Raw genomic sequence first — 14,520 nt, forward strand, 5'->3', positions numbered from 1 at the left:
ACTTTGTTGCAGTTATGATCAGGTGAAGAAGGTGTTAATAACTGATTGATGGATCTTGTTAGCAGCAGTAGGTTACAAATCCTCAGAGTAAAAAACTTATTTTCCAAACATTGCTCCACATGTGACACCTATGTTAAATGGAGAATTGAAACATAACTCACATAAATGAGACAAAATGCTAAACAAAATAGTAAAATGCATAATTTCTTGCCACAAATCCGACATCCTCCACACTCTAAGAATCACTGATGCCATAAACATTTTCCAAATCCATTTTTCCATTGTTTTGGCAATTGATTGATCCAGTTCAGTACAAACTGTATGTAATCCAAATATTTCTGACAGCACTTAAAAGCAGCATCTACATTACAGCACCACTAGCAGTCTCTTTCTTAAGGTGGAGAAGCACTCAGCTGTGTGAAAATGATGCAGTATCACAGTGGGAGTGGGGTTTAGTGTGTGTTTCTTTGTAAATGTCTGTAATGTATTTTTATGTTCTATGTGAAAGATCTGGACACACATGCTTTGCCCAGGTGTAATATGTAAATCAAATTACAACCATAGGACTCCATTAACATTTTATCTGTTGTAAATTGAAAATACCATGTAAATATAAAGCCTAAACATTCAAGGATCGGCAACAGCAGTGATGCTGTGAAGGCCACCCTCCTTTACAGTGATATCAAACAATGTGTGTTTTCAAGATGCTTTTGGGACGGCAGTAGCTCAGTCGGACCAGGAGGTACAGAGCGTGGACTGATAGCTGGAGAGAGGCCAGTTCACCTCCTGGGTACTACTGAGGTTCCATTGAGCATTGTTTGTGTGTGAATCTGTGGCTTGTGTTTGTGAATGTAGGAAAATAACAACAGAGGGAAAAACTTAAATTTCCCCAAGGGGATTAACAAAGTAGTTCTTCCTCTTCTTTATCTTCAAATGAGCAGCTAGCAGCGTGCTGTCCCCGTCATAATGTCAACAAAGTGCTCATTATCTGCATCTCCTTCATTATTCATTTAATGGAAATTACTTGTATCAATACAGAGACCACAGCAACACAAACCTGCTGCCTCGTCATGATGAATGAACCACTGCATGATGCTGTAACCTTCTGTCTGGTGAGGAGCATTTTTTTACATGCTGTTAATAGATTGAACATTTATCTAGACAGCTCACTGGAGATATTTTTTTTGTTACACCCCTGATAAAGAGAGAGGGAACTTTTGTGATAAGCCTCAGCAGGATCAGCACTGATGGTGGTAATGAGCCCCGATAGTGTGCCATCACATGTATCAGATAAAAAGCTTAATTAGGCCAGTAATGAACACAGTATCAACTTTCTATGTGTGTGTGTGTGTGTGTGTGCTATCAATGATGTATTATGTGTATGAAAGAAGCTACAGCGTTATGTCCTATGAGAGAATATGTTTTGTTGTTTTTGTAGGCCGCAGACAAGAATAAATGTGATTAAAAAAGACTTGTATCTTCCGAAATCCTGTTGGGAAAAGGCAGAGGAGAAAGAAAACATTCATTAGGCGCTGTCTGAAACTTGTGAAGACTTCTCTCCCATGCCTGAATTTCTGTGAACAGGAGCTTGAAAAAACAACAGTGTCTGCTCCCAGAGCGCTCGCGTTTTTCCTGGGCTTTGGGATGAAAAATCTGCTGATGTTTCCCAGCTCATTCAGCCCCGGCAGGACAGCTACCGGTATAAATAGTATCACAGCGGCCGAGGCAAAACCCTGGGCAGCCTTTAAATCACAAACTGGGCAGTGTTCACACATTCTTTCAGCTCGGCAGCGTCTCCTGGCAAGCTGCTAAATGAAGAGCTTGAGACCCAGGCTGACCCTGACTGGCTACTCAGGCCTCAACTCCCTTATGAAATGAATACACACACTCCCAGCGAACATCTGCTATCCAGAGACAGAGCAGCTCAGTGAGTGAGGTCAGCTGAACCAAACAACACCAGCCTTCCTCCTCGCCACCACATGGCTTTATATTTTCAGTGCCATCTGCCTTTCTAAATGAAGGATTTATCCTTTAAATCAAGACCAAACCAACCTAAAAATGTCTCAAATGTTAGTGCTGCATCATTTGGATTTTTCCCCTTTCTACTGCTGAAGATCTGCACTGGAAACCAAGTAGGATCATCCAGCAGGTACAGGTTGGGAACGTAAAATTGAAAGCACATTGTTTTCTATTTTATGGGACCTGGAAAAGCACAACCATGTCAGCGAGGGATCATAAAAATGCAGCTCAAGGAAACACTGATAAAAATGTACTGTGTCATGAATGTAGCCTTTGGATAAATAATCCATACTCTACTTTTATTGCATCACTTATATTCACCAAAGCCTCATAAAGCTTCAATTTTTTTAATTTTACAAGCCAAAGCTGTCAGCCGCTTTATTAAACAGAACAGAAGCCTCATTCAGCAGCAGCGCCCATCCTCTGTATAGACCTTGTTTGCATGCAAACAACTTACAGCCTTGAGGAACAAGTGAGAGTGGCAGTAGTTGGATGTGCTGGGGTCACGGCTGCGGTATATGAACATCTTCAAGTGATTTAGTGAGCCACGAAGCTAAGAAATATCCAAAATATTCGCTGCTTTGGTGTACTATGTGCTATTTTCACTTTCCTTTAAAACAAAGCTGATTTGGAGATGAAAAAACCAAATGAAAGCAGGCAGCTGCAGACAGAACAATAGCCAAAGCAGATGTCATACTGTACTGAGACCCTCTTGCTTGCAATTTGTATTTCACTAGAACAGAGCACAGGGTGTGTCAGCACACAAACATCCAATATAGTGATTTGGCAGACTACATGTCATAGCAATAAAGTGGACTGAGGTTTGCGTTGGAGTCACTTTTTCCTAACTTCACTGCCATGACATCATGATTGTGTAACAGGTGGGATAACCTCACAGTCCAGCATCTTATGTTTCAAATAAGTGGCATGAATGACTTCTTTGTTTAAAATAATTAGCAACTAATTCTAACCATTTGGCAGCTGAAACTTTCCAACACACAAGTGGATGAAATGGCATATTCTGGGCCAAGCTCAGGTCCACTACTGAGACACGGGGTACTTATCTCAGCTTTTCATATAGATCATAGATCACATTACGACATAAAAACTGCATTAAAAAAGAGCTTGTTACAAAAATATGGTAGCTGCACATAGGGATGAACTGAACAAGTAGTGCCTGGTGAACCTGAGCAATAGCGGCACACTGTCGGACTCCCGGTGGGAGAGGGATGAGGAGGAAAGGGGAGGGGAAGGGCAAAGGAACAAGGGGAGAGAGAGGAGTGCTGAGGGGAGGGTAGTGAACTGTAACGAGCCAAGTCTTTTCTCACAAACTCTCAGTGTTCTTGGTTTGAACCAAGAGTGTTTGTTTGAATGGATGCTCAGTCCAGGCACGGCCTTAAAGAGAATGAAGCTGAAACATATAAAAGCAAATTATACAGGATTTGGTTTACCACCATATAGAACCGTTTTTGTAGCTACAGGCCAGTGTGCAGTGTATTTCTGTGATTGAAATGCTACTCAACATGTTTTCAGCTCTATTTGTAGGTATTTCAGTCACACGACACTCTCAAAAATGGGAATAGAGAATAGAAGCCTCACCAAACACACAAAAACCTGAAAACAAAACTATGTGCAAGTTAGGACCTGGGTGTATCCAGCTTAACACTTAAACTTCCTGGGACAATTGGCCGTTCACTTCCCTAAACACCTTATGATTGTCAGCAAGTCCGACAATATTTCCAGCACGAAGTTGTGTGTGTGGGGTGTTTAGAAAATGTTTTCTCCCTTTTTTTACCCTCTCCAAAACCACAAATACAAGAGCATGAGTGTGAGTAAAGGATATTATTAAACAGTTTGTCTTTGAACATAAGCTGCACTAGCGTTACTTCCGAGGCCAGCAACACTTCACACTGCACCTTTTTTGTAGGGTTATAGGTTAGATAAAAAAAAACACAAAAGGAGTGGTAAATGTTAAGTCATACTTTTATCTGCAAGCTGGATGAAAACATCAATAGTGTCAAAGGTCAGCATTGGATGCAATTACACATTGTCCAGTCAACAATGGAACTACAATTAGCTTGTGGACATTAAAAAACCTCCTGTCCTAGGTGGTTGAGTAGACTATATGAGCTGTACACTGCAGTGTATGATTGATTGTGTTCATTGTTCTTTACTGAAAAGCACATAAAGGTATTTCGGTGATTAAGTAATTCATAATCATGGTTAAAAACAACAAAACTATCAGCTAGGAATACACAGTTTTTACTCTCTGGTTTTCCATTAATATCCAGATCTGAGCAAGCCTGGACACTTCAACCAGAGCAATGCTCTGGCTCATGATATTCATTTAACCTTGCCACCCTCAAGGACACCCAAGAAAGAACGTTCTGTAAAATAATTGCATGACATTTTTAGCTGGCCCCCACCACACGCACTCATCTGAGTGATGATCGCAAAGAGCTGGGGGTTTGCAGCTGCTTCACTATCATCGTTAGGAGCAAGTGGCTTTTATAGTAATTATTGCTCCTCTTAGGATTTGGCACTGTGAGCCCGAGCATATCAAGTGTCCCTGTACTTCATTATATCGTGACAGGCAGCGTGTCAACCTGCCCCATCCTCTCTTGGTTTCCTAGTTACCATAACTCAAGATGCTTAATCAAGCATTTCACTTCCACTTCACACTCTTAAAAAAATCTCCACATTGCGGGAAAGTACATTTTGTCTTGCATACTGCAGCAAAAATTGCCTTTTATTGCAATGTATAGCATCCCATTTTTTTTGGGTGTCCCCTGAGACAGAATGAGGGTGAGGACACCTCGCTCTCACTGGCTCTTAAGGAAGGGTCAGTGGCTGTGAATCTTCCCTCTGTGCATATTGCTGATCATCTCTTCTGTTTCCTAAGCAACATAAAATGCACAGGATGTTAATTGTTAAACCACAGGAGAACAACACAAACACACTCATAAACAAGGTCTTGGTAATTCATTCCCTGTGGCCCTATGTTATATATATACAACTGGTCACAATCACTGCTGTGTATTGAGCAGGTAAACTCCTTATATACCAAGGAATAAGAACAAGAGAAGAAAAGGGGAAAAAATGAAAGTGCCAGATAAACAACTAAAAGTGCATGTGCAAAAAATCCAAAGCATTGCACAGTACGCTTCACACTAGGATACACTTAAAGCACTGGTTCTCAACTTGCGGTCTGGGGGTCCGTGTAGGTGTTCCAGGGGGTCCCCAGAATAATGTATTTTTCATTATTATTTCTTTGACTAGAGGTTAGCCCAATGAGTAACAAAATAATTTGTTCAATGTTAATCTGCCAATCTACAGTATAGACAGACAGGGATCACTGAGACGTCATCTTATCAAAAAACGTTCCTTTTTGGGGATCCTTGACACCGAAAGGTGAGAACTACTGATTTAAACACAAGGTCAGTGCAGGTATTTGAATGTACACTGTACACCACAGAAAACATCCACTTTTATCATCTTTTTTGGATATCCACACTAAAATATGCATTCCTCATCTTTATTTCAGCTTAACGGCCAGGTCCAGTGGTTCCTCTGAATCCATATCATGTAAGGATTAATGGAAGACAAAAGCTCTGTAACACAACAATCTGACATAAAGTGAAATTCTTTGTCTCTCCTAAATTAAGTCGCACAGAAAATACATTTGTGTACTGAGTACCTCTCAGAGGCAACCAGTTGACATAAATGAGATCACTGCTGGGGGAAACTGTCAGGCTCTGTCAGAGTTGTGTGTCCAGCTCATGCACACTAATTTAACGGATCCCAGGGTAAGAATTTAACCAGACTGTAGGTTCTGAGTGAATCAGCCCCTCTGCAGCGGCGTGAATCCAAATCAGCCTCATTGACAGTCCTGCAAACTCCCCGAGCGACTACTGTCACAGAGCAAATTCCCAGGCTGTGCTGCGTCTGTTCTGATACTACAACAGAAAGGTTGAAAGCGTATAAGGCTTTTGAACTAGCTGTGAGATCCAAAGTGATGGGATCACGGGGGGAGATAGTAAAGGATGAAAGTGTACCTCAAGGGTGTTTGCGTTCTGATATGTATTGCCTCAATTAGGCGATTAACTTCACAAACTCGTTTCCCAATTTTTATCACTTTAAAGGGCTGGTAAGTTAAAAGAGAACGACGAGTTGACGCTACAGTATGGTGCGCCACAGGAAACAATAAAGTGGAACCAGCATTTCATGTGGAGTAAATCTGTTGGTATCCTTTTGGGAATGCTAATGGTGGGGGCAGTGAGTTCAGTCCACGTAACTCAATGATTGTGTCTGTTCCTCCCAGAGTGAACAGTTCAGACAGACCATACGCAGAGTGGAGCCTTCACAGCCATCATGTTCCTCCATCTTCCTGACTAGATAGAATTTTAGCCATATGGAAAATAATGTAAGTCCTGCAGTGTACAACAGCAAGTTAAAACACTGAGAGTGCCGCATGAATTTAAGGGAGAAACGGAAGCTTGACATCTTCTCTGTGTCAGATCAATACACAGGCCGACGGGGACATTTGACGGCAAGCACAATTTGGTTATTAAAAAATATCCACGATAGATCACTTAATTTGTTTTATTAGGTTAGCCCAAAGATTAAAGTACGCAACTGGCATCCGCTGAATATCTATGATCACTGACTCATTGGCCGATTGATTTTATAGTTAAAAGTCACCTTGAACAAAAGCTGATTACATTATTCTGTTCACCTTATCGGAGTGAAGCAACAGTGACAACCAGGGCTGTTGTTTTTGTTCAATTTACAAAGAGATTTAAAGGAACAATTTGCTATTTTGGAAAATGTGTTTGGGAAATATGTTAAAACACACAACACCTGTTTCGTTTTACCACAAACAAGATATACCGTGTTATTAAGTGAGCTTTGGAGGTGCTGGGAGGCAGAGCCAGACTAGCCATTTCCCTCTGTTTATACTCTTGCTAAGCTCTGTGCTAAGCTAAGCTCACAGTGGCCTAAATAGACATTAGCGTGATATGAATTTTCTCATTTGACTCTTGGTAATAAGCAAATGCTGAACAATACCTTAAAGTTTAAGATGAATACCAGTCAATTCACAATATTCACACTGTATAGTGTTTATCATGGCATTTAATTCATGGCTGTATGATTAGCTATGAAAACTGATTTTGCCACTATAATCTGAAGATAAAACGTGTGTAAGTAAATGTGTGAACCTTAACAGGCCTCTTTAAATTTTGCTACGCTCATTACCATTTACACTTCCATTCCCCTGCAGGTTCCATTGTGTGTCCACTTGGCATGCTGCATTGGTTTGTGACAGTGCTGCCAAACTTTTGGTGCGCTGAAGTGACTATGACTACATCTAATCCAGACCTATTGGAAAAACAAAGAAAAGTGTCTCTGATGTTAGATTTTTTATTTATTTTTTTTAGAATTGTGTATTTTGTACATTTGTTGCCATAAACCAGAAATTGTGGATTTTGTCATGTTTATATGGAATAGCTGACTGGAAATCAAGCTTTAGACCTCTCTGTGCTCCCTGGGAATATAATCCTGACACCTTTTAATCTTAGAACATATTTTTCTTGAATCACCCGGAAAAAGGCAAAGACATCGTCTTCTTTTAATTGAGAATGGTGGGAAAAGACAGAATAAGGGAGAAAAACAGAAATGGAAATGGAGGAGTAAGGCATTAGGACACATAAGGTCATACTGTAAGGGAGGGAAAATGAATGATTGCCCTGCCCTTCAGCTAACTGAGGGCAGAAAATGAAACAATGAGCTGAGAGAGCTCATGTTTCTGCCACTAAAATAGATGGTAGTTACAGATTTGACCCCACACTTTCCAAATGTGTTGTTGACGTGGGAAAGGGATGGGTGTGTATTTCTACACTCAGCTGGAGATAGCATGTAACTGATTTGGGGTGTTAATTCTGTAATTCTCCTCTCCTCTCCTCTCCTCTCTTCTCCTCTCCTCTTCCTCTCTTCTCCTCTCCTCTCTATGCTGGACAATGTTGTAAAATAAGCCAAACACACTGGCTAGCTATAATGTCAAGGGACCGTCATGCCTCATTTATTATTAGTGTAGACTAAAATAACTATATTTCTTGGTTTTTGTATGTTACACTACACTTCTGCACTCCAGGAAGTCTTTACACTCATATTCCCAGTATCCCAAAGCTGAGATTTGTCAGAGAGCAAGAGCATATTGATTTGGTAACATTGTTTATTGATTGGAAAATATGTTTCTGGTCTTATGCAACATCTCAGTGATTCCTTGCAGGTTGTACTTTTGAGTGATGACGATAATGTGCTCCCGGAGAAGTCCCACTGGGATCGCAGAAGCATTAAAACAGTTGAGACTCTGCTGGGTAAGTAAGCTTTCTGTGTCTGCATTATTATTGGATAGGTCAATCCAAGATGGGAAGAGGAAAACGACAAGTGACACAACAGTCATAACATAATTCTTATATACAGACATATAGATTAGAGGATTATTGTGATAAATACACAAGTAATGTCCATCTCTGTGGATTTCTATTCCAAGAGTCCTCCTCCAGTGGGGGAACTCTTGCCTCTTGCCGTGACTGTCAAACACAAAGACACTTCCTGTCTGATCTGTAAAGAGAAAGGCTGCATGTCCCTGGAGCCTGAGTGCAAAACATGAACTATTGACTATATAAGGAGCTTAAGGACTTTTTCACCACAATTCAGATCAGCCATACAGCTTGTAAACAAATGTCAGCCTCATAGTGATGGGGAGTGTTTTTGGAAGAGAAAAAAAAGAAACAAGCAATGTAAATGCAAAGCTATCACACGTGTATGCACTTGTGAGCTGCCTGGGCTTCATTATGAATGAGTGAGAACCTCCAGTAACTCATCCACCATTCACATGCAGCCACAGCCTTTTAAATAGATTAGCGGAGGCTTTGTCTCACCCTGCTCTTTCTCACCGTCTCTTTTCTCTCCTCTGAAACTGTGCTCTTTAGGTGGAGTATCAATTTGTGAAAGAGGCAGTGAGGAAGGGGATGGGGTTGCCATGACAATGCCAACTTTAACGAACTGTGTCTCTCTTCGTGATTGTGGGTTTAATTGGATATCATTGAGGAAGAACACAAAACACAATGGAGTGGAGTGACATGAATGCAATAGAGCTCCGTCTGTCTAGCTGCCTGCCTGTCTTAAAGTCGTACTCTCTCTCTCTCTTTCTCTCTCCGAATGTGTAATTATGAATGATTAATGGCGATTATATAAGAGCTGTAGTACATGAAGTGCATGATGAGTGTTTCAGAGAGGGTGAAGTGATGTAGAGGAAGACAGAGGGGACTTCCAGAGGTGCTTGGCATAAATAAATAACCTACAGCAATGAAAGCTTTTATGTCAACAAGTCTCATGCTTTCAAATAAGTGAAATGTTTTATATATTTATTAATAGGTCATTATTATTAAGAGATTGGTTATTATACTGACTGCACTTTTGTTCTCTGCTCTCAAATGTAATCTTTCTTTTGCTCAGACAGCTTTTCTTTAACATTTGATGAAATCCTTTTGCAGTCGATATGATGTGCAGGCTCAAAAAACCCAGTGATACACCAGCAATTGTTAAATAATTTAATATGCCCATCCCTCGCAGGCACACACAGACACACACATATACACACACACAGTATGCGCTGAGTCATTCTTCCACATACAGTCAAAGTGACTGGGATTTAAAATCAAAACGTATTGCTTCGCAGCAAAATGCAGATGGTTTGACACAAAGTATTTCAAAACTAAAGCAAACAAAATGTGCTGCAAGGTTATTGTACTTAACTAAACTAAATATATATATATATATATATATATATATATATATATATATTAAACTAACTGAAACACTATTGTGTACCAGACTAAAAATGTATGCAAATGTAAGAAACAGAAAAAGGTGCACTAATGCTGCAAAAGCACTGACTGTTAATGAGACATTCGTGAGAGACACACCAACTTTTATGTGAAATGTAAAATATCAATTATTGAGCATAATCACGTTGCCTGCTTTAGGAGTACTGGGGCTCTTTGTCTATGTGAGGTTGCAGCGTGTTGTGTGTATTCAAACACAGCATTGCTTCAGCAGACAACAACTTATCGAGGCCAAGGTAATTCCACTAAAGTTGGCCTTGCTATTAATGAATATCTCTAATAATAGAAATCTGATGAAATGTGATGCAAAAAAAACCAGCAACAAACATTACAATATTCAGTTCATTCAATTGTTGATTATTTTAATATATTAGGAGACCTTTCCCGGTCATCTATTATCATCAGCATCATGTTGGTTTTGCAGCATCTTATCAGGCAGTTATGTTAATACTGATCCATTTTTACTCATGCTTATTTAGCATGCTGTTTTACGTTAGACTGAAGTCTACAGTGTAATTTAATGCAATTCAAGGGCATGTACTGTACAGTTTTCAAAGAATCCCTTCCCACCAGTTTGAGGTGGCTAATGTCTTCCCTCGCGGCAGCTCATTTGATGATCCGTATAGTTCCTTTCATTTATTATGAGGTGGAGCTCCACTTGCTCCTACCTTTTTCCCATCTTCCTCCCCCTGCTCATACAGAAGATGAGCTCTGGCGTAATAACTGGAACCTGTCCGCCAGGGCACCTGAAGGTCTTTACTGTTCAGTGCTCTACTGCTCTTCATTCTTATTTGTCCCTCCTCTCTGCAGTCATTCACAGGAGTTTGTGTACGGCTAATTTATTTTGTAGCATGTGCCGACAGATCAAAGACTATGTAGACAATGGCCTGGAAATGGAGTTGAAACTTGGTTTTACTGCTTTCTATCCAACTTAGTTCAACCTTCCTGTAGTTTATCTGATCAATATTATGCTTGATGATTTTAATTAGTCACTGTGTATTCTCATCACTAGGCGGATGCTCCTCATGATTATCAATAGTAAGGAGGAAAAGGATGAAAGGTGGGCAGCCTCATTGTATATGTACTGTTCTGTACTGTAAGGTGACTAATATGCATAATCTACATTATGTTTATTGTCCAGTGCTGTCCCTTTTTCAATGTGAGATCTTAAATTTGGTTGCTTTTGTATAAACATGTTTCCTGACAGAATTTTCAGTGTGACTATAACAAAAGTGGAAGATGACAAAGTCAGATGAGTCATCTTTGGTTTGTAAGTGCTGCCCTCTATTGGTTACTGTGCCTTGTTGCAAACTTTCAAATAAAGCATAAATAGATTACTTTAGTGAAGAATAAAAATCTGTAATTATAAAAGTCTGATCACAATTTAAGAAGAATAATGTAGAATTTATGGTATAAAATGCATTGTATTAAAACGTCAAACCTACTAACTGTATAGTGTGGTGAATATTTAATATGGTATAATATTCCTATGTGTGTGTCCTTAATTTTTGCATCATTTCTTATAGAAACAGTTTTAATTAAGGGAACATAATGTATTTATTTACTAAACTGTATCAAACTAGGATTCTGGGTGGAAATGACTGTCAGCCACAAGGTGGTGCTGATAGACAGTGAAGAATAAAGGGCTGCTGCAAATAAAACTTCAAGAGGTTATTACATAACAATTCAGACAACCAATAGCCCTCTGATTGACCACAATAGTTTAATTTCCATACACAGATCCTTACCTTTCACCTTTATATTCATACTAATTACTGAAACATCATAACTCAGTGCAATCAACATTATGCAGAGCTTATATTAAGCATAATATAGGCTAAACGTCCATGTGAGTGTAGTGGTCACCATTTACAAAGAGCTGTCTCCCTCTTTCATGCAGCTGAAAATGGCCAGTACAGATAGTTTAGTTTGAACAACCATCACTGGCCCCACTGTGGTCCTCCTCTCAAATGAACCCTGCCAAATGCCCCCCTTACGTCACACTTTTTCTCCTCCATGTGTGGAATGCTATAAATGTGGGAGGGGTGGGCAGCACATGTAACAGTGCTCAGTTCAAATTCAATTTGCCCCGAAGACTGTAAATCAAGACCGCCGATTCCTTGTACAAAGTAGGATTGGCCGATGGAGTTCCCCTTCTACATATTATAGTTTAAAACAGATGTTTATTACGAAGGGCAGGACCGCCATCTCCCCACCCACTTTATCACCATTTTTTACTGTCGTCAAAGGTTCTGCGCTATCAAGACAATTCACGCCCCACACCAACCAGAATAGTAGCCATCGTCTCCTTCGTGGGGTAGCGTACAACATTTTTTTTTAAAAAATTGTATCGGCACAGAAAAGGTTAGTTAAAAAAAGGTAGGTACAATTTCACTTTTCATGTAAAAACCGATAAGAATATATATATTTTTTTTGGACACCAGACATACCGCGCATGCTCACAACGGGGGCTTCCGTTAAGTTTTATAGACACATCTCTAAACGATAAATTGAGTGTGCCTCAAAGTTTGTATCTGTACACCTAAACGTAAGCTTGTTTAGATACAAATATATTTACCATTTATAGTATAATCTTCCCCCCTCCCCAAAAAAACCCTTTTATCGACTCCTAGCAAAAAAACACGATGTTTTGTGTTCCCAACGGACGTTACACGAAAGAGAAAGTGGTCGAGCGGCGCCATCTCGTTCTGGCTCTGTACTCTTTGTTGGATGTGTGCCGTGGATGACAACTGTCCGCCCGTCGCAACAACAGCAGCAGCAGCGGCAGCAGTGTATTTATCATCGCAGCAGCCGAGGGGGAGTGAAGTGAACCGGAGGAAGGAGAGAGAAAAGGATTTACGGACACCGACCAAGCATGGCTACCCAAACGACAGCATCATGCACTGGATCCACTCTGCTGCAGCCAATCAGCGAAATTATCAATCTCCCTCTTGACCAGGTATGCTTTTTCTTTTTTGGATGGGGAGAAGAAAAAAAAAAACTCGAAACCGTCCGAGTTGGTACTGTTTTTTTTTTTAAAATAAAAAACAGCACAGTTGTCGTAGTTAGCTAGCATGTGTGCATATAACGTTAGCAGAGGTTGAAGATGCGCAGCGCTATTTCTCCCAAACGTTAGCTAAAGCCTCTACACATTGCGGATTTATTGAAAAAAGGAGCGCACAAAATCAGTGTTGGTGTTTCACTGTCACCATCAACTAGTCCTCCTGTCCAGCTACACTTCAGCTAATGCCTTTTGTCTCTCCCCTTTCGATGCCAGAGGCTACCAGTGGTTCCCAAAGTGGGGTCCGAGGACCCCTCTTGAGATCCCATTTTGATCTGCTTTCCATCGGATCACCGGTGTAATCTGGATTAACTAGTTACATTTTACCTTAACATCCACTTGAAGTTAGCTAGAGTAGTAGTAGTAGTGTGTGTTTAGGCCGCAGTGATTAATCTGCCATATTCACAGTTTTGTCATTGCTGAGAAACAGGCAACAACATGTAGTTTAATGTAGGAGCAGATTTTAGCTGCACAGTTGGTTTCTCAGTAGTTTCATCTATTTTAGTATATGTTACTAGGGGTTATTGAGTGGCCCTTGAGTTCACAGCCACCTCAAGCACCATCTAGTTATCCATGCCATTCATATGTTATTGTGAGGCAACGCCTATGTAAAATCCATAACTGTAGCTGTATCACAGATCATGGAGTTTTACATTGGTAAACCCAAGCAAGGTCAAATGAGTTGTGGTTTGTGGTGTTCATTCAGGCATACATTACTTTGCTGGTCAACATTGCTTGTCTGTAATAAGAGAGGGCACCACAGTTTCTCTCTGTCAGCCTCGCTGAAACGGGTTGGGTAACTCCTGTGTTAGCTGTGGTGACTCTGGAATTATGGGATTACATCAGGGAGTGATAGTTTTTCTGAAGTGGAATTTGTTTGAGTATGGGTGCAAATGTTTGCATTGTAAACACTTTCGCGTTCACAGGCACCACGCCTACACCATCACAAATGGCTATCTATGCAAAGAACATTTTCCTAGCAGTGATTTCAAAGCTCGCCCAGGCTGTGGCGTTCTGTGGAAGTGTCCGGTCTTGTTAGCACGGATCAGTAGCTCAGGGTTTGTTAGACAGGCTTCTGCAGCACCACTTTCTTCTCTGTTCTGCCGTTACCTCAACTGGTTTGTTGTACCATTAGGGCTGGCTATTGTTAAGAACCTCACGATTCGATTTTGATTCTTTAGGTCACGATTCGATTCAATATCGATTTCGATTCGATATTGATTTTAAATGCTTCGATATTGATTCAGTAATAAGTAAATTACAGCTTCGGGACGGCGACTTCCACCATGTGTTTGCGCGTTGGTATGGTGTATTGTGGTTCTAGTGTGTATACCATCTTCGTAAAAGTCCTTACATATGAAGACAGCCACAGACTCTGTGATCTTCTGTGCGCGGGCAGAGTTTGGCGGCATTTTGCAAAGGGACGATCTGTTGAGTTGCGTCTGTTTTGAATCCGCGGGTTGCTGCAGAGCATCTGCATGGTGTTGGCTTAAGTGGTTGCCCACATTTGTTGTGTTATTGCAGTATTTT

General features: G+C 40.5%; 1 protein-coding gene across 2 annotated transcripts in view; it reads left to right on the forward strand.

Moving 5' to 3' along the window:
* The first annotated feature begins 12,188 nt into the window (after positions 1-12,188).
* mboat2a (membrane bound O-acyltransferase domain containing 2a) overlaps positions 12,189-14,520 on the forward strand; it is a 43,696-nt gene continuing 41,364 nt past the window's right edge. The window contains exons 1-2 of one of the 2 annotated variants that reach the window (XM_051391315.1): positions 12,189-12,308; positions 12,609-12,888. In XM_051391315.1, the coding sequence (XP_051247275.1) occupies positions 12,805-12,888 (84 nt within the window). In that variant the 5' untranslated portion in view covers positions 12,189-12,308; positions 12,609-12,804. Of the gene's footprint in view, positions 12,889-14,520 lie in introns of both variants that reach the window. The other variant, XM_051391332.1, reaches the window with a different exon arrangement.

The sequence above is a fragment of the Dicentrarchus labrax genome, unplaced genomic scaffold (assembly GCF_905237075.1).
Source record: "Dicentrarchus labrax unplaced genomic scaffold, dlabrax2021, whole genome shotgun sequence".
NCBI classification, from domain to species: Eukaryota; Metazoa; Chordata; class Actinopteri; family Moronidae; genus Dicentrarchus; species Dicentrarchus labrax.